Raw genomic sequence first — 21,568 nt, forward strand, 5'->3', positions numbered from 1 at the left:
TACAGTAAGTCATGGAATCCAGAGGCCTTTCCACACATCCCGCAGATAAATGGATTATTTAACGTGATTTTTCAAACAAGCGATCAAACCCAATCCCACTTCACTTAACCAAATGAGTTTCAAGGAGGAGAAACAAAGAAATCTACTGCCGTTTTCAAGACTGACAGTTTCTCTTCTCTTCTAGTTCTTCCTCCCACCACCACCTGTTTTGCACAACATGTTACTAATATCGTAATCACTGAATTATTAGACAGAGAATTTACAAGCACCACTTGTTTTTTCCTTGCTGATGAAGGGAAACTGCCACAGCAATGAAAACTACAGATTATATCTTCTAAACTCGGGTCTGAGGAGAGCATAAGCTACACTAACGATTTCTGAACACTAATAACAAAACCACTTAACGCTCTCTATTATTTAATATAAAACAGTCCTACATAAGTAATAGGGAAAATATTGTAACAGAATAGGCCAATGGGGAACAAAGCTACTCAGGAAATACGATACAGTCCATTGCATTGAATAGGAATGAAGATGAATTATTTTCCAAATATTAAAGAACTACTAGGACAGAGATTCTATAGTTGACAGCATGGATGGATTCCATAGAGATAAAACTGTGACCATAGGCCAATATCGAGCTATATTTGGCAAAGAACAAAGTAAAGGGTTGGAAAGAGTTCTGGACAGTACCTACCAGTAACGACATGTGATGCTTCAATAATCTCAGTGGATTAGCAAAACAAAAAATGAGTAAAAAAGGAAGAGCAGGAAAGCAGCACACAAAGGGCAGAAGCTGAAGTGCAAACAGAAAGAAAGACTTCTGCTAAGAAATAAAAGACAAAAATAAAAGAGACTCTGAACTGCAAAGAAATTGGGATTTCACTCCCTTTGGGGGCACCTCAAGGAAAGAAAATGTATGCTGAGATAGTGAAGAAAACAATCAAAGATAGGGTAAATATTTACGTTTCTATTCACATAACTGAGAAGGTATAAATCATAAGAAAAACCAACAGCTTGGACCTTGGGGGATTTCTCAGTGCTGTTTTGTTTACACATAGAGAGCCAGCACTTTGCTTAGAGCTTCTTCCATCAGCTTCACTGCAGGGTTACAAACAAGGAATCGGGTCTTTCAGTGGAAAAGATATTCACACTGCACTCCTATGGCTGTGAAGTTTCTGCAGCATGGTGGTTCTGGCTTAAAGTTCATGCTGTAAATCCAAGTAGTGCCACATGCTTATCCGAGTACAATCCAAGAGAAAATGCCAGACAAACTCTCGTTCACCTCAAAGCCCCAGAAAGATAAGAAAAACAGCACACACTTGTCCTTTGACAATACTTCTTTCTCTGTCTTCTGCAAAGTGACACAAATATTGAAAAGAATCTCATTTTCAGTATGCTCCTTGCTACCAAGTATTCTAACACAATTTATGGACTATAATTATAACTCAGGCAGTGAAACATCCAACTACTGAAGACAACAGCTGGTCTCAAATTCATGGCTAACAATACAACCTTATCAGCCCAAAAAAAGCAATTACAGACTACAGGACCTTTAAACCAGAAAAAAAAAAATGAAAATCAAAGACCATGGCAGATAAAGGCAGTGTCAGTTTCCAGCCTGGGCTGCCAGCCAATCATTTCTGATTGTAAACCTTTGACAACCTGCTCTGCCAGGTTATAAGATACTGGGATCACTCGCCTATTACTGAAGTGCAGTTAAAACATTCAAACGTGACAACAGTAACAGCTCTACATCATGGTGAAAAGGAACTGAGTTTCAAATGATTGAACCAATGCTAATACTGCAAGGAAGGGAACAGCAGCAATGCCTGATACATTATCAAGCATCACTGCCCTTTCTAACAAGGTTTACCTGGTTACAGGTAATAACCGTAAACAGTGATTGCCAGTAGTAGCACGGACCGTAAGTTCTGAAACAGAAGATGCTAAGTGACAGTCCTGCCATCTCCTCTTCTGTGAACCCAATGCATTGGGGCTCAGAACTCTGTGCATCTGAGATGTCAAAGAATTCAATGCCTGGGTCAGAAGAGCACAGTATGTGTTTCACCTGGACTAAACCCTCTCAGATCCGCTCTGGATTTCATTTTTTTAACCTGCTTTATCTTAAATATATAAACTGAAAATCTAATACAACGCTTGCGTGCTGCTGACACCTCAGTGAGTATGAAAGCTAAAGGAACATGGATGGACAGGTGCATGGAGGGTGATGCTCTGCCTCACTCCACGAACTGATTGCCATGGCTGTACATTCTATATGAAACTGAATTTAACATTTCTCCCTGCTTTGCTTGTTCATCTTTTCTCCCAGCTTGATTTTTCTTACTCTTAGGATTTCTTACCCCTTGCTCTACCGTTCCAAGCACTTCTTTTCTCTGTACTCAGCCAGGTCTTCCTCACTGTGACTTCAGCTGTATGCATTAGCAAAATCGGCTGCTTTGATTAGAAACACAGGAGTGGAAGGTAGATAATAGCCCGGTTCTCTACACCTGATCTCCCAGTGAGGGGTCACTGATAGGGGTCAACAGCTGAAATAAGCGTCTCATCACATGAAGAGTTGGTGAAGAAAAAGCTGTACTGTCAAATAAAACAGAGCACAGCAGTGCTAGGAGTTGGAGGGGGTGAAGTTATCTATATATTTAGGCTGGTTTGTGTTTTGCAGATTTTGTTCTGAAGAAGCAGAGCTTTCAGCTCAACAGCAACAGAGCCTGAAGTCCTGTATTTAACTACAGGGCAGAGTCAACTGAGGAAGTTGCAACTCCATCCTCTCAGGAAACAGGCTTGTTAGAGGAGCTATGGAAGGAGCCACTCTGCTACCAAGCCTGCTCCCAAGGAAGCACCGCTCTCATCTTCTAAACAATACGGCTGTGACAATAATCCTGAAGGATTGTTTTTTAAGGCCAGTTCACTGATGGGCTCTGATTAAATTATCTCCAGAGTGATCCATCTGTTGATTGACACTTTTAAAATACCGACCGTCCCAGATCATTTGACACTGGCTACTGATGAATCATCAAGTTAAAGCCTTTACTTTAAATACTACTGTTACGAATGAAATGTCAAATAGTGACATTTGATATTCTGCACCAATTACTACCGCTCATGTGGGCACATAAACACCACTTAAGCGGAGTCAAAATCAGGCTATTAGGGTGCAGGGATCAAAAGAGACAGGCTACTTGTCTTGTCTGGGTTTATAGACTACATAGCTATTGAGGGTCCATTAATCAAGCAGGGAAAAAAACAGCTATTATGGGTACTGCAAAAAGAGATGGTCTAAAGGAGGTTGAAAAGGATGAGTGCCTGTGCCGTGCCATACATTCCTCGCTTCTCTTGAACAGCCCCCAGTTCGTGCGTCATTCTGACATAGATTATACAAACAAGGAGGCACTGTTGGGTTAAGGGTGATGAGAGAGAGGAAAATGTTGACAGACTCTCCACCAGTGTGAGGCACAGAGCTGTGAAAGCCTGCTCTGATTCTTAACTTGTATGGTCAAGAAGGGTGGAAGGCGCCTTACAGAGGATATTTCTGTATCAGGTCACGAGAGACAAAGTCTTGTTCCGTCAGCAGTACTTTTTATCCCTTGTATTTATAAGGGCAACAGTACTTACATGTCTCCTGCATATAGGAAAGCGCAGATCACAACTTTTACTCCACTGCATTTCAGAGTCAAAGCAGTCAACAGAGGTTAAAAAAACGCAATAAGAGAACTCTGGGGATTTATTAGCAGCCAGAATCATGCCATCAGTCCAGAACTTGATAATAAATAGCTTTCTTTTTTTTCCTAAGAAAGCTTAGCTTCTCAACACTGAAAACTTGGTGGGTTTTTGAAGCCTTCTGAATACGTGAGCGAGCTTTGAGAAAGCTTCTTTTGAAGGTAGGGCTCATCCTTGACACAAATGTACAGTGGGGATACCTCAGATATTTGAATTAAATTTGACTTGAAAATTCTGAACTCAAAGCTCCAGAGTCATCAATTCCCACGCAAACATGTACTTGCCAGCTTTCTTATTTTCTCTGGAGCATACCACTGACCCTATTACAGCATCCCCCAGTTGTACGTGCAGCTACTTCTCTTTTCAATGAGACCGTGTTCAGAGGAAGCCAGCATGATGGATAATAGAAGTCCTTTGACATACTGTGTCATTTATCACATAACAGCCTCAATCCTCCTAACAGGGCCTTCTCCATATGTCACTGTCAGCTCTTGTGCCACCCCAATGCATCAAAAAGAAAAGTTTGAATATGAAGCATTGTAATTCCTAAGTCACAGCTCATTGCAGCTTTCCAGACATGAAGAACCATTCTATCTATCTGCCAGCTTGTTTGTTTAATTTTCACTCTGTCTCACACATGTGAGAAATTAAGCCTTCAGTGTAGAAGAAAACCAGAAAAATGTCAGGTCTGGCAGAAAAGAGGAAGATAAAAATCTCCAGTTCCATCAGGAATCCAATGTGACATTTTAAAGTGTAAAAAGAGCAGCCTATGAGCATCAGGTATTAGAAAAATACTGGCAGATCTAAAGAATTCCTTCTCCTTTCCAACCCAGGAAAGAGGTTCTCTAATGGGCTGATGCGAAACTAGAAAGCTTAAAGCAATGCAGATAAGCTCCTGAACTCGGCTGCTTAATGGAGGCATATCTCAGCTCTTCAAGGGCAAGGAATGGAGTTAAAACACCCAGGAAAGCCTCTAGAGATTACCCAGTAGGCCCTGTTTTGGGCTACCTACAGTAATCAGAAATCACTCTATAATGAAAAATTTCACTGAGTCAGTTCCCAGGTGATTTGTGAAAACATAAGAGGAGACTGGAGCCACTGCTGGGGCCTCAGCTCTGCTCTCTGTAACACTCACATACATTCATCACTCTTTGCGCTCCCTCTCAAGTGTTAAGAGATGACAATCAGACCATGATCCATCCAGGCTCTTTTGCCATTAGTCTGTAGGAATGCAGCCCCATCTCGGTACTGGCTGCATTCACTGACAGTATCATGTTTGTGCTACCCAAGCACAGACTCTCCATAGCATTCATTCAAGAAGATGAGGGCTTCCTTTCAGATCTTCTCTATTTCATTTTCTTTCAGCAACACACAGAACTGGTCCAAGCTTGCATGAACCATTTCACAGACTCATTTTGTACTCGTTAGCATTTCCTGGGTTAGAAAAAGCTCCATCTTACTTTCAATGATTCAGAACCTCTCAGTGTGAATGGTCTTCAATTCCAAGAATTAAGATGCCATTTGGAATCACAAGTGATTTTAAAATATGATTTGCCACTTCATTAGGTTATTGTTGTGCAGTCTATGTAAATTTCCATTTCATTAAAAAATTTTCAAAAGAATCACAGGCAAATTACAGCTCGAAAATTAGTCAGTAAAACTTCATTAAGCCAACCCTTAATAGGATTATTAATGTGAAAGAACCAAAGATTAATTTCTTCCTCAATGAACATTAACTGACAAAATTCTTACCCTTTGTGGCACTCACAATGCTGCTCTCATGTCTTGATGCCTACTCTAACAGTAGAATCATGGAAGGTATATTAAACAACAGTGTATATTATTATGCTACAATGGATCATAAGTCAGCTGACTCAAAGGTTCCAAATTTCATTGCAAATTTCAGTATCCTCAAGGTTTTGGGGCAGCAACTTAGCATCAGCTCGAACTGTTCTTTTCATCAACTGATCTGATCTTTTCATCCCCCTTATTAAGTATTCACAGTAGATAACTTTATGTGGAGACATTAAAGTTGTGATACAGCAGAGTCTAGCAAGCCCCCAGGAAGCCCATAGGCCAAGTCACTAATAAGCCCTTCAAAGGCCTTCATCCCCCTGTAAGCAGTTTTTTCTCTGAAGCTTCCAGGATGGAGCTCTGAACCAACAATATCAATTCTGTATTCCCATGTATTTCACAGTTCGGTACACAGACAGACTTTTTTTGTGTGGGTATGAAGGGAAAGAAGATAAAAGAAGGATAAATCAGCTAGGGGCAAGTCTTGGTCACTACTCAACCACAAGGCAAAGCAGGGATGAATTCCAACTCACCATGAGAGTATCCTAAATAAGAGTTAGATGGAAATACGAGCTTATGCTACAGGAACAATTAAAGGAGTCAGTCACTAGGAAAAGGAAAACACTGCTGTACTGCTGCTTTGTAGCCACCAGCTCACATTCTTCAGATTACAGCAGAAATATCAAGAGAGGGAAAAAAAAACCTGATAAATCAATACGAGTTTATTACCAAATACAGCAAAATGCTGACAGTACAGCACACAAAACGTATGCTTATTTTCATGCCTAATTTGCACAAGCTCATTCCCAAAGGATGAGCATAATATTCAAAAGTGAGAGCACAAATGGCCATTTAAATGCCTAAACCCCAACTTAACTAATTGCATATAAAAACGTATACGTAACCTCCAAGCAAAACTGCAGCCTTTCAATCCTGATAGCCTGTGTCAAAATGGTCTCCATTACTCTATGGCTGCATACACATTTACACACAAAGAACGCTTCTTGGCAAACCTCAAAGCAAACTCCTTATTTAAGCTCACATCAGGCTTAAGCAAGAAACCATGCCCTGCAGGTAGTTTGTGGAGACATAGTGCTTGGTAGACACATGCTGTTTAGGGACCAGCCATTCCACTTGAGATCATGCAAGTACAATTGTGGTTTCAGAGCTGCCAGGTGTTTCTCAAAGATGGATAAAATGCTGGGGGAAAACAAAAACAGAATACGGACACTGTCTGATTGCATCTAAGGGATTTCTTTCAGTCACTCTGTAGCTCACAATAACTGCTGCACACCCAGTTGCTGTGACTTTTGCCCGATGGCTTAAATCCAGCAACGTCCTGTATTCATAGGCAACAGGTTCAGAGGTTATAAAGAACTACTCTGTAGCAGCCCAAAGGTAGCACACTAAGCAATGCCTGACATTAAAGTACATGCAGTTTTGTTATGGCTCTTTGACACCCTTTGGGACAAAAGATATAAGAAATAAATTGCTGTCATAGCAGTACACACAGTCAGAATTGACACATGGCAACAAAAAAAAGGGAAAGGCACGAACACTGGCCAAACCAGTTCATTATAAGTAACAGCCCCGAGCTGGGCTTTTGTTTCTGTAAGAAACCACATAATGGAAAGATAGACTTGATTCTGATTATTTCTGCTTACAGCAACAGAGACTTTTTCTTAACATTCTCCTTTTTATTTAGATTCCCAGTTGTATTAGTATTATGAGTTGGGAGGCTCAAAGCCACTGCCTCTGAACAGACTACATGCTTGATGAGATCCTGTGCTGCTCGAATCAGTCTAAAGATAGACAGAGAACTAGAACAGTTCAAGGGTGCCCTCACCTGCACATCACAGAAAGACACAAATTACAGCTAATTCAGTTAGTGCAGTTCTTTGGTGCTCTTCACTTGAAAACTAGCACACACACAAAAACATGCAATGCATCACCCAGGCATGGAGGTCTTCCAAAGCAAGCTTTCTTCCCTGACATGTTTTGGAGGGGGTGGGGAACAGTCACCCCTCTGCTGCCTTCAGCAGTGAGCTTTCTACACTGAATGTTAATATATGTTTATAGTGAGACACTAAACAGGTCAACTAGAAAGAGGTTTGGGTATTCCTTGCAAATGGTTTAACCCACAGAGTATGGCCTGTCTTTCCAGCCTTGACTCCCCAGATATCTCAGCCTAAATCCAAGGAGCTTACCTTGAATCACCTAAAAAAGTTCAAATAAAATGTAACAGCCATAATCTCCTATAACTCTTGACTTCACTTTCAGGCTCTGCTTTACAGCTCTGCTACCACAAATATAATCCAGAACTGCTTTGCTTAACATTACATCCACTGGAGCATAGAATTCACCGTGAGCTCAAATGTGGTACTAGAGATTTCTGTGACAGAATAACATCTATAAGGGACTTGGATGAAAGACCACCACGTTTTTTTCCACGTCACTGGAGCAAGGATTTAAAACCCCAATCATGCTCTGTAGAAGTGACAGACGAGTGCAATAAACTTCATTAATACCCAAACCTCTTTTCCTGCTTCTTCTCATTTTTAAGTGGTATTAAAATAGTTTATGATTGTTCAGCTGCTCTGCACTTTACATCCTCTTATGTGTCATAACCATTTGGGGGATGACAGAAAAATAGACACTTTTTTTTAAATCTTTTTTTTTTTTTTTTAATATAATTTAAAATTTTAATGTATATTTTAAATTACATTAAAAAAAAATACAAAAGCCTTTAAACTACCAGACAATGAATATGCAAAATGTTCCTCAAAGTTTACATTACTGTTATCATTGTTATCTACTGGTAGAAACGTCACAGACCAGAGATAGACCTGGGAAGCAAGTTTTGCTTTAGATGGTGCTCAGTGGGACCAGGTGCCCCTTAAATGGAGGATAGATTTTTTTTAATCAAAAGCTGAGCTTCTGAACACGTAGGGGAGAAAAATTAGAGATATGGGAGATAAAGAAACATTACCATCTGAGATGCCATGTGATATACATAGAAAGAACCCCTGTACTCACCCAGAACGTTGTCACTGCATAATAACTTTACAGGAGTAGGAGTAATAGGACTTCTTCAACTATAATAACTATACCTTAAGTACTTATCATTTTTGGAGACAAATCAAAGCGACCCAAAAGGTGGTTTAGGATCTAGACTGTATTGTCCACTACCACTTCCTCACTGTGCTCTACTTCCTCAAGCAAACAACGCAGAAGAGGCTCTATCGAATGTAATGGAATATTTAAGCACCTCGTACAGGGACACATCCACCTGTGGAATTTACAAGCCAGTTCTAACAGTACAAGGAAGAGTGGCTGAGCTCTGAACACAGCAAGATCTCTACAGCAACTTAATGCCAAAATAATCACTATTCCCATGCAATGAAGTATCACCGTGCTAATCTGAAGGTTCCTAACAGGATCACAACATCACCGAGCTGGGGTGTGTTCAAATACCAACTTCGTAGTTCTACAGTGCATACAGACACAAGGTCATCATTACTGAAGCCCCCTTTGCTGCCCATCTCACCCTCTTCTTTTTGTTTCATATTGTTTCCTCCAGCTCAAATTCTGGGCCAGATGACTTCAAAAAGCTCTTCATTTTTCTATCCCTTTAAGACTCCAACGCTTTACAGCATTAGAAGTGTGGCTGACTTTTTTTCCCTGACTCCCAGCAGTGCTGTCTTTCAGGTCACAGGAGAGGTTTTGATTTCCCACTCTTTGTCATTCCAGCATCAACTTAATTTTCTGTTTTTCATTCTCTTGCTGCTTCCCTGGGACATGCAGCTGGTTTCAGAAATTAAGGTGACAATTTGCTCAAACTACTGGGGTAAAATTTGCCCGTGTAATTACCCTAATTGCATGTGCAATCATATGAACCATGTACACAGGTGAACTATTCAACCTCAGCTGGTCCTCTGTGGGTGCATTTTTGAACAAGCAATTTTGAAAATACAGGCTTCCAGATGAAGCTTATTTTTGTTGTTATGCCTCTTTGTCCCATTTTTTAAAACACCATTTTCCAATTGCCAGCCCATTTCTCCAACCCAAGGCAGTCACATATCTGCTCTCCTACCACTGTACTTTGCCAGCTGTTATTCAATTGAATCTGTTATTCAAATGAAACAGAGGGCAGGGAAGAGCGGAAAAGAAACACAGAAACAGAGATGTTAAAGAACAGTAGTAGCTAAAATACCGAGCTAACTAAACAGAGACATTTAAAAGCCAACACGCAGTAAGGCAGCTCTACCTTTGCATAACTAAGCTCCAAGTTTTTTTATTCATATGCTTTTAGAAAGAACTTCTGTGCATATATCACAAAAAATGATGTGTTTTAATACTTAAAAGGGACTGAATGGTCATATAAAATTTGAAATGTCACTTGGAACTCCAGGGATGTCCAGTTTGCAGGGTGAAAGAAATACTGCTCGATTTGTTACACAGTAATATATGAAGGTATATTATGAGAGACAATAATCTTCATTCCCAGGCAATTTCAGCTTTCCAGGTAGTGTGGATATTGCAGTAAAGTATTGGACATTCTTCATTGCATCTATAAAAGTGAAGTTTTTACAATTTCATTTTGTGGACTTTTTTCCCATCCCATGAATAACAACTCCAAGTCTGAATCTGTAGCTTCCAAAAGGCATTAACTTGGGTAAGATGAGTTGGTCTTGAGATAAGTGATCAAAACTAGCCCTTGCACTCATGACATGAGCTTCTACCCAGTACATTCAGCATTTATGTCGGTACTCCATGCCTACCACAACCAGGAATCAGATGCAAAATCCAAGTTCGTTAGTATCTGTGTGACATCTCATTGTAGTGTTTAACTATGGGGTGAACTGGGTTCAGGGTTTGCAGGTGCATCCTGACAATTTCAAGAAAGCATAAAGAAATCCCTCATCTTACAGCGTTCTCCAGTCCCTTCACTGATGATACTGAACCTCACAAATCTTCCCTGGGTGGCTGAAGAAGTCACGGCAGTGAGATTCTCCCCCCCATCCTAAGAAGAAACAGTGAAGGAAAGCAGTAACTACAAAAGCTTCCACCTCCATAAAGTACATCATGAGAAAATGGATTAGCCTTCACAACAGATCCATTAGCCAGCACCCCAGTATCCTCTTTGTTCTTGCCAATTCTAAAGCACGCTGTGCCAGTATTGGATCAGCTCCTAACAAGAGACAAGCTGGTCCTTGCCTGTCTGCACAGAGCCTAGCACAGGCACAATTGCTATGGGAATAATATATTACCAAATGGACTTAAATGAGCATAATAACAAACAAAAGATAATCATACACACTCAAACTAATGCAAATAAGAATATAATTCAATCAACTCATTAACTTTACTAAAAGCTAGCTTTGTACATCAGCCTCCTGGCTCTTAGAACTGTCAAAGGAGCGCAGACATCTGATTATGAACTCCCGTTGTCAGTCAGGAGACTAGACATGAATGCTGAACAAAAATAATTCCTTTCTGAGCCCACGGAACATCGTGTTCATATCTAATATTCATGCTACCTTGAAAATACAAGGTAGTAGCCATATAAAATGGAATAATTTCTGAGGCTTAAAGCTGAATTGTTTAGTAGTCCAAGACATTAATATCACTGAGCTCATATCAAGTAATCTTCAAGTGCAGTGAAATTCCCAAGTGACCTTGACTAATCTGAACAGATTGGGTATGAAAGCATCGAGGGAGCTGCAGGCACCTCATGGGGGGAACCTTTACTGTTTCAGAGCAAACACTGCGTGCTTTTGGGACTGGAAGACCAAAGAAACAAGAGACAATGCATTTGGTCCCCCCTGTTCTTAAAATGACCATTAACTAATTCGTTTTTGTGGATGTTTAGACATGATACTGTTTTCTCCAAAGGCAAACAATAGTACAGCACTTCCATAGGATATTGACAAGCAAGAGAACAAGATCATAGACATTACATATTAAGAAACCCTTGGCCCTATCTATGCCAGACCTCCTCTGTGAGGTCTTTTTTGGTCTCTACCAAGGCATACAAACAGTGGCACAGCCCTCTGGGCAATTTACCAGAATCTAGCATTGTGTTGGCCTGTTATAATAACAGGCCTCTGGACTCTGGGACAAGCTCTTATAATTCAAGAGACTGAGCGTATTCTCCTGCCCGACCTCCTGAAAGCGCATGGAAAGTGCTGGAAAATAAAAGGAAAGGCAGCAAAGCACCCAAAGTCTCAGCTACTCAGCTTTCAGAAAACAGAAGCACCAAGCAATAAAACCAACTGCTGACATGAGACTGGTGCCGAGTCCCACAGACAACGATAGCAGACAGACTCCTATTTTAGAGACTTGACGAAACAATAAATTAGGTGAGGGTGTGTTAGAACAACAGCTGGTTGCTAATTAGTCGCAGCCCCCTCAGCAGGGTATCAATAAAGCAGCAAAGAACATCTCGAGAAAATTAAATTTTAAAAACCCCTACTGCAATTACTCCCCTGACAGACCCTTCCTTCATCTCCCTTCTCAGCTTTTTATTTATTGTAATTACTTTAGTAATAAGATTTGTTTCCTTGTTATTATATGTATTACTATGCAGGGCGGCAACAACAACAATAACAACAATAGCTAGGAAGAGTTATGTTGCTTATTTATCTCTGTGGCTGTTATTGGGCCACTGGGTGGATAGAGCAATGAGGAGGTGGGTGCCTGGGAAAAGCAGTAAATAGAAAAGAAAGCATATTCCTCAGGAGCAGAGACATATGGGGACATATTTACAAAGGAGGAAACACTGACAATGAGCGAATAGATCTAATAACTCAGGGGAGCCCAACAGCTCCAGCTGATAAAGGAAGGAATAAACAATACTGCATTAGAAGTGCTGTCAGGAGTCCTGGGGTGTAGCTGCGTGCCAACAGAGGTTTACCATAGGAGAGCCAAGGATGGACTTCCATGTTAGCACAGGGCAAAGGCTTTGTCTGAAATAGGGTCATCTCCCACAGCATACTGATGTACTGAGAAGAGTTTGGTGGAGGATCAGACTCTGGTTCTGGGTCCACCAAGGGAGAAGCTGCAAAGACTTAAAGAATCACATACCCATATTTTATCTTATGTTGTTCATGTACTAGCCAGATTTCATAGCATCATAGACTCATTAAGGTTGGAAAGACCATTTAGCCAAGCTATCAGCCCATCCCCACCATGCCCAGTGACATCCCTCAGCGCCACATCTCCACGGTTCCTGCACACCTCAAGGGACAGTGACTCCACCACCTCCCTGGGCAGCTGTTCCAACACACCACCATTCCTTCTAAAAAGAAATTTTGCCTAATATCCAACCTGAACCTACCCTGGTGCAAATTGAGGCCATTACCTCACATCCTATAGATCTAACCTTCCAAATCATGGGCTTCTGCTATAGGGAATCTGCTGAGACTATCAGGAACAATAAGGCTGCTTGCCTTGAAGAAGTATAAGTGGTCTTAGACCCTCTTCACTAGAACTAAAGAACAAGCACCCAAAATTCTCAGGACGGCCTGCTGAGAAGACCGTGATGGCCAACAAGAAGCACATTTTCACCAGTTATGCCTCACCACCAGTGCAAGATCACTGTCCTCTTTATGGGGACAGCTGAGGCAACACCAGAGGCAAGAGAGCAGCACTTAGATAAGAACCATCTACTGCACTCAAAGAAAGTTCACCCACAGTTCATAGCACTTCCCTGAGCCACATTCCAGATGCAGTACAAGCATTCCTCAGACATGGCATTTTCATCTGCTCTGAGGTCCCGAGTCAGCGCTTGCAAATAGACCACCTTATAACACAGAGCTCAGAGCACAGCCATTCTAAATGAGTAAGGACTGAATCTTATGCAAAAATGTTCTTCCACACGCATCTACCCAACTACCGTTGGCACTATCCTTAAAGAAATGCGCGCATCACACATCAGCTAGTCTGGAGAGACCCCTTAAATTGTGCTTGCAAAGTGCATGGCATCCATTTAGATATGCAAGACTAGATTCTGAGAATTCAACTCCTCTTTAACCCTCTGATCAGAGAGAAGCAAACAAGAGAAGGGAAGGGAGAGTAGGAGGGATGTCTACAGCCACATGGCTTTGTGTGCCTCTACTTCAAGATTTAATCCTCAAGGATGCAGTTCTGGGTCATCAAGTGAGTCCTCAAGTGCGGCCCTTAGCTTGTTTGCTGTCTATGTCCAGCTCTGCCTCTGACTACGTGGAGAACAAAATGTCTCAGTGCAGGAGAGTGCACAATAATATAGGAGGAAATAGAAGTTATATACACAGATAATGCTTTTGGGTAGAAGAACTAGCTTGCTTCTGTTCTTCCTACAAGTATCCTTCAAAAAAAAAAGAAAAGAAAAAAAAAAAGGCCCTTGTTTCAAAAAGTAAGTGGGAAACATTAATAGTTAATAGTTTCCCTTCTGAGAGCATGCAATAGAAATGTGTTCTGAAAGGGCTTTCAGAGGACGTTTCTATCTCTCCATTTCTGCAATTGTCAGAGTTAAAGCTTTTCTCTGCTGGATTCCAGGGCGCAATAAACAAAGCCCTGTAAGTAAAACAGGATGGAACAAACAGCCTGACTAAAGTGAGAGTGAATATCAATAAAGAGAAACAAACAAAAAGCCCAGCTCACCTGCCTTACCTATAAGCAGCAGCAAAGCTTACTCAGCCTGTGTTGTGGGAAGGCAGGTGCAGAAGGGAACAGGGTGTTTTTAAACCAGATAAAGAATAGTCCATGGCTATAATCCAAAATGCAAATCAGGATTTCCTCTTCCTAACAGCTACTATGGTTACCCCATGCCTTCGAAGAAGTCACACTGCTTCCAAAAAAATTAATCTTCTTTTACCAAAATAGACTCACCGGCTCCCATCTCCACTGATTGGTTCAATTCATTTACAAAAACACATCAAGTTCCTCTCATTGAAAAGCTTCTTTGATTCAACAGTAGGGAAAGGAAAGCGAGAAAAGGGCAGACAGAAGGGAAGAAAGAGGAAACATGAAAGGGAGTAAAGAAAAAGGAAGAAGGTGGCAATGGAGGAGAGAGACATGAACTTGGAAGAGAGAGATTGGGCAGTTCAAGACCTGTGGATGCTCATAATAGACAGTGCATGGGCAGTCTGAAGATGAAATATTCTTTAAAACAAAAGCACTTATCTAGGAGTTCCACCTCTTGTTTGATCAATCATATCGCAAGGCCGAATCATTTTTAATTTAATACTTCTGGGAAGTGGGGGGGAAGCACTCATTAAACACGGGCACGGTTGGCAAGCACTGCGCGTTAGCATTTGGCACTATTTATTATTGCTGTTTATGGTGATATAAATTAGGTTATACTGATATAATTAATAACCCTAAATTCAGGGGTAATAAATAGCAATATTTATATGAAACTGCAGACTCTGAAGAAGTCCAGCCAAAAAAATCCCCACAAAATGCTGACTACCACGTTGTGACTGCTAACATACACATGGGAGCACCAGGTACGTGGGTGCAGAAGATATGCAGGTGTGAGCAGACACTGAGGAATGGCTGCATACACAAGCTGTTGACAGAAGGGTATGTAGCATGTGCACAGAGAAGACAGCCTAAAAGCAGGTCACAAGATGGTACACAACTGCATGGAGAAGTGTTGGTGCACAGGCAACTTGTTGCTCCACTGTGTGGTAATGAGCTTATGTGGAACAGTGTGAACAGCCAACAGTGCTGGGTATTTCTTTGTAACAGAACTGTTTGTGCTGTCATAAGCTTTTACAAGTTCCTTTCCTGACCCTGGTTTTAGTGGATGAATCAGAAGAACTAGATTGAAGAGAAAATGCTCCTGGTACACATATTTCACTCATTTCAAGCTGTGTGAAGGTTGTGGTGTGTCATTATTTCATCCTCCCAGGAAGAAAACTCAGGGGAAAGAAAAAAAAAGGAGGGGGAAATGCTCAAGGTCACATACTTCATCAACAGCAGAGCCAGGAACAAAGCACGGGTCTCTCACTCACCCAGTATAACTCAGCAGTTTCCTAATCAAAGTGCTGTGCTCCTTCATGGATTCTCCACCGCTGTGTAGAATGGAATTCCTTCTCTAGCTTTCCTGTTAATCCGTGATTTAATTTAAAAAGACGATAAAGGGATGAGAGAAAACAGTCAGCTGAACACCAACCAATACCTTGGGTTTTCACAGAACAGCCTTCGCAAGATAATCAGCCTACAAGGACACTTTCCCTTTAGTAATTTAATGCCTGTCACTTTGGACCATCTTATAGCACCGTTCTTGGAGATTAAGACTACTTTTACTTGTAAAGAAGAAAAAAAACACACAAATAACTATATCAGGTCAGACCATACATCTATCAGAGGCAGCATCCCATTTCCAGCAGTGGTCAAACACTACTGTGTGACAACACACAGGATGCACTTAATAAAAAGTAGTGTCTAACATTAAAATATATAGCCACTACCAGATCAGCTGAAATTTATTTGACAAACCCTACATCTGACTGCTATTCAGGACAGAGCAAAGGCTGCCCAGGGAGGTGGAGTCACCATCCATTGGAGACCTTAAAGAAACATGGAGATGTGGTACTTCAGGACACGGTTTACTGGGCAATACTGGTTGTAGGCGGACGGTTGGACCAGATGACAGACTTCTTTTCCAACCTTAATGATTCCATGAGAACAGTCGCACAGAACACAACTGCTCATCAGTACTCTCTGGATTGAACAAACTCAAATTATATGTGATATTGGGTAGTGATTTTTATTTTTATGTGATGACAGCCTTACTCATACAGACATGCTTGCATCACCACTACCTTCATTTAGCATCAGCAACAGGACTCAACTCTCTCCATCACTGACAGACAGGAATAAATCCTCATAGTACTGACTGATGTGAAAGGGAGTGAAAGGGAAGGCTGTTTCCTAGCTCAGCCACACACAGTCAGAGCATAATCACATTACTGCCATCATATCTGTGACAGAGGAACATTCTCTGCATGCAACTTTCAGATCACATTAACCAAAGCAAATACCAAGGCCCTGATCGTCTTGTTGCTGCACAAGGCTCTCGAAGTGTGATTGCACGGTATCCTGCTGGGATGAGCACTCTTCCACTGAGCTGTGCCTGCAGCAGGGAGTCAGCTGGGGAAGGGGCACAGCTGGGCTGCTGGAAGAAATCCTTTGTAACCGTGCGATGGCATTCATCTTTGTGACGGGCAGGGAAGCATTATGCACACCCCAGCACACAGGACTGGGGAGGAGGGAGAGAGTGAGGAGCTTCAAAAGAACTGCCAACAGAAAAGAATTCAACCCTTTTTTAAATATAAAGATACCGAGGTAACGAGACTAGAGCAGGATTAATACCAGATAACAGAAGGATGGATGGGTAGTACAGAAGATGCACTTTCAAAGCATGAAGATTCGAAATGAGTGATGATTCAAAATAAACAGTGGATTTGACACATTCAGTCGTGATTGTAAATCTCAAGGCAAATAAGTGGCTTCCTGAAATGTGCTACAGAGACCTAAAAGTAAGTAGTATGGACCTGTTTACAGCTACTCAGTCAATAATGGCCTACAGACCCTTTTCCTGGAAAAAGAGCTTCCCTTTGTGGCAGTGATTTGAATGACAACAGAGTTTAATACAGCACTTAAACCTAGATGAAGTAGAACATTAATGGACAAAGAAACCTGCATGTGCTTCCACATGCAGCAAGGGACTAAAAGTCATCTCCAAAAAGCTGCCAATAAACTCTAGGCCAAGAAAAGAAGCTTTTCTTTCTGTGCAGGAACACCTCAGTCCACTGAAAAAGCACATGGGAAGAAGCAAGAGCAACAGAGCCATGGGAGGCCCCACAGCACAGCATTTAAATTGGAGCATGATGGAATGGTTCTCTCCCTTCCCCAGGCTTCATGCTTAGCTACAGAGCCATAGCCAAGTCCTTGGACCTCTGCTCCTATCCCACACCAAACTTTCCTACTCATCACCAGGTTGAACTACAGTGGAAGCTCCACACGTTCCTGTGTGATATGAGCTCAGACAGTACCCTTCATTCCAGGTGTCACCAAAAGCCACACTGTCCCTCCTGAGGACCCTTCCTCTGCTATGCTCACTCCTGACAGCTGGAGAAAAAAGGTCAGACATTCCCTCCAGCCCTCCATCTGCTGGAAACTTTAATTAAGCAGAGTGAAAGGAAAAACAGAAAGCCACAATCTTTCATTTTTGCTTCTGCTGTCTGGAAGAATCAAGGAAACATTTGGTGCCAGCAGAAGCTTCCAATACTCGGGGGCAGCATCCAGCTCCCCTGAACAGCCTAAACTACAACACACTCATGTCCTGGGGAGAACAGGAACACAAAAAACTATGCTCATAGTCGCAGACCAGAGGCTAAGAACACTCCAAGCTGCCCTCTGCTGAAGCCCAGACCACAACAGAAAGGAATTAGATTAGGACCAAATAAGCTCAAGATTTGCTTAAGGTCTTTACCCTGTTTCTTCAGCACCGGATCAGCACAACCTGACCTGAAACCAGATGAATGGTTGTAGTGATGATGTGGGTAGGAGCAATGTAAAGGCAGCTCTGAAGAATGCAAAAAGAAACTGGTATATTCATAAGCTCAGAAAGACTTGGAATCTCTTCAGAAGCATGTGGGAGGAAACAGAGTAAAGGAGATAGGAGAAGGAGGGAGTTTCATTATACGGAAACATTTCCATAAAGATACGAGCATTTAATAGATCCTTACATCTTTCCCCCATTCAGGTTATATAAAGCATTAATTAAAGCCAGTTATTCCCAGATATATCAGCTTGCAGATAAAGTTTGCCCTGCTGATTTGGCAGAATAGATAACTTTCCATTCAGCAAGTAAGATTCAGTTTGTCTGCTATCGCTAATACTTCACCCAGTCAGTTGGGACACCTTACGGCCCCACACAGTACAGAACCATGAATATCTGATGCACACAAGACAGCACACTGGGCTGTATCCAGGACTTACATTCTCCTTACAGGACTGATCACAGGATGAATAAAACACAAGGCAAAAGGCAACAGGAATTCTGGCCCAAAACACTGAAGACTAGGCCTGCTAAGTATACAGCAGTAAAGCCTGCAGGTAAACCCAGTGAAAATTCACAATAAGTATGTTACTACAACGCACTTGCCATTGATGACTCCATCAGGGTTGAGCATGGGGACAATCTTGAAAATGAAACATTTCCTCAGGAGATCAGCAATGGGATCACTGCTCACAAGGAACTCCAGGGTCCCCTTCATCACCCAGCTGGCGTTGCTTTCACCAGGATGAACACGGGCCATCAGAAAGACATAAGGACGACTGTCTGTAAAACAAAGCAAAGGCATGGAGATGTTATGCACAGAAGCTGCAGAGATACGATGCCAACTTTTTTTTTTAAGAGAGAATCTTACTAAACAGTTCATGGACAGAGCCTAATGAACCCCTGTTGCAAAGCAGACTAGCAATTTGGCAGAGAAAATTGTCTTGCTATCAGATACGTTATTTGCCATTCCCATGAAAAAGCACCCTCATTTGGCCTAGTTACACGTCTCCAAAAGCTCTCTGTATACACATGCTCAGAAGAGACCAAATTTGACAGCAGATTGTTTGAAAATCCCATCTGTGTTGAGCAAAATCCACAGATGGGCCAAGGGAAGAAGACAGAGGTAGACACCTGCCAAGCATAGAGAATAAAAGAAAAGGACAAAGCAATGATGTGTCTTAAAATTATCCTTCTGTGAATGTTCACAATCTCAGGCTGCTGTCACAAATCAACCTGACACATTTGCTTTAGTGGAAGCCACTATCTGACAGGGAATCACAACGATGCCATGATGTTTTTTGCAGCTCTGTCAGAGCACAGGCTCTCTAGTAAAGGGACAGAAAACAATCAAAGGTATCATCTGAGCATCCTTGTAAGCAAACGCTGATTTAGCAAGTTATGCTTCTATGTCCTCAGCTCCCAAAGCTGTACTAAAGTCCTTCAGTTTTCTAACAGCTTTACAAATCATTACTCAATTAATGTGAAACACAGAGGTGGAATCACAGAACCTTTTGAGTTGGAAAGGATCCTTAAAGGTCACTTGGTCCAACTCCTCTGCAAGGATGTAGACAGGTCTGGAAACAATCCCACATTCACCCCTTCCCATTCATAGGCATTTGATGGGCATGACCAGAGTCTCCACTCGAATTCATACAGAGCAATCATACTGTGGTCCAGTAAAGCAACCAGAACTCTGCTATTCAATAGCCGTGTACTAATCTTTATTTTTCCTTTATCATTCTTGCACCTTACCCTGAGATTAGTATATTTTCACTGCTGTGTATACATTAGTGCCCAAGGCGCTAATGGACTGTAAAAGATCCCTTCAGCCAATAGAGACATACTAGGAGTTCTGCTTACTTTTTATTACAAAAACATATATATATTAGAAAACAACCTCTATTCAGCTCCAGCTAGATGCTGTGCATTACAGTCTACCTTAGTAATGCTTTAAAACAGCAACAAGCAAAAACTACTTTTCACAAAGGCATCAGTTGCATTTTGCTATTTCCAAACATTTTCTTCTTTCTCCCATCATCATGATTTAGTGCTGTTTTGCAGGCTCATTGCTGAGCTAAACTTATGGGACTGTGTTGTTGTAGTTGAGAATGAGGCTCTTGAGGACTCCTAATGGACAACAGCTGTAAATAGCACAAAGCAAAATAAAACATGCTCCCTTGCAACTGATGAAAACGGCTTTAACTCCTGTCTCTTCTATACATTGGGAAAGCATGCAGCATGTTAATTGAGCGATTCTTTCTTCAGTTACTCTATGAGAAAACGAAACCACAAGAAAGGGTCTTCACATCTCAGAAATGGAAGGTTTGCCACAATTCAGCTAATTGAGGATACTGTGAGACTGGCAGAGATGTGAATTCTGCTCTCCTCAAGACTGATAAACCTCTGTCTAACATTCAACGTGACAAAAGCTTCTAGAGAGTCCTGATTTTAAACCCCAGGAAATAGTGGATCCATAGGATCCAGGTGGGGAAACATCTCTATTCCACTTAAAACTTCCTTTCTAAGCTTCACTCCCCTCCTGACAGGTATATTTGCAATGCCAAAATCACATCTCCGGGCACCAACTGGCCGGCAATAGTCAAGATTTCTGCACTTAGCTGAGCTGCTACACTTCATTCTTGATTCACTATGCCCCATAACAGCAGTGCTGATGAAGCCACCCCAGTGCTGCTGATCTGCTCTGGGACACACCTACTGTTCTGAAGTGTAATTTTGGTCCAGAGCCCCTTGATACCACCTTGTGCTACATTGCACCTCCTCAGGACACCGAGACACATGTTCTTCTATGTTTCCTTCAGGGCCCAGAACTGAGTTTGATGCTTCAAAATCCCCAAGTCAGTCCTTACACTGAATCCTCCCCAAGTCCTGGGGAAGCTGCCAGAAAGCTCAGGTTACCCATTTATCTCTGCAAAGCCCACATGACACGTAACCTTCACTGGGAATGTAAATAATAAAAAGAGTGAGCAGAGGAACCTTTTCGTGCTACATAAAGCCCCATCCAACAGATCTTGTCTCATTACTCTGTGCTACATTCTGACATGGCCAGGATATAACGTGCCACTAACAAAACCAGAGATGAGAGATTAAAGGCACTGATGCCTCTTGCAAAACATGGAGCAAAAACCCTTTGAGTAATAAATCTAACGTATCAACCACCTCCCACCTTCCCTTCTCTTTATTCATTTTAACTGTGGATATATGCATGAAAATAAGAGCTTTGTTCCTACAGTACTGCTAACTTGTTGCTTAATCTCCTGCCTATTGCAGGGATCTTCCTCTTGATTTTATCTGATTTGGAAGTTAGAAATCATGACATCAGTTGGGGAAAGATCAATCTGAAATAAAAGAATGAAACCCCGTTAACAAATCAATGTCTCGCCTCATAAAAAGAGGCACAGAAGGGAAATGAAGTGCACTTCCAGATGCCCTGACATGGGTTAAAATTCTATGCATTGT

At 41.6% G+C, this 21,568-nt stretch overlaps 1 protein-coding gene across 1 annotated transcript in view; it reads right to left on the bottom strand.

The window, feature by feature from the left end:
- LOC146758591 (cytosolic carboxypeptidase 4-like) overlaps positions 1–21,568 on the bottom strand; it is a 245,224-nt gene that overhangs the window by 75,704 nt on the left and 147,952 nt on the right. Inside the window, exon 2 of the mRNA XM_085514568.1 lies at positions 18,691–18,871. Within this exon, the coding sequence (XP_085370694.1) occupies positions 18,691–18,848 (158 nt within the window). The 5' untranslated portion in view covers positions 18,849–18,871. The remainder of the gene's footprint in view (positions 1–18,690; positions 18,872–21,568) is intronic.

Source organism: Coturnix japonica, chromosome 13 (genome assembly GCF_054131305.1).
Source record: "Coturnix japonica strain WE chromosome 13, WE-NBRP24, whole genome shotgun sequence".
NCBI classification, from domain to species: domain Eukaryota; kingdom Metazoa; phylum Chordata; class Aves; order Galliformes; family Phasianidae; genus Coturnix; species Coturnix japonica.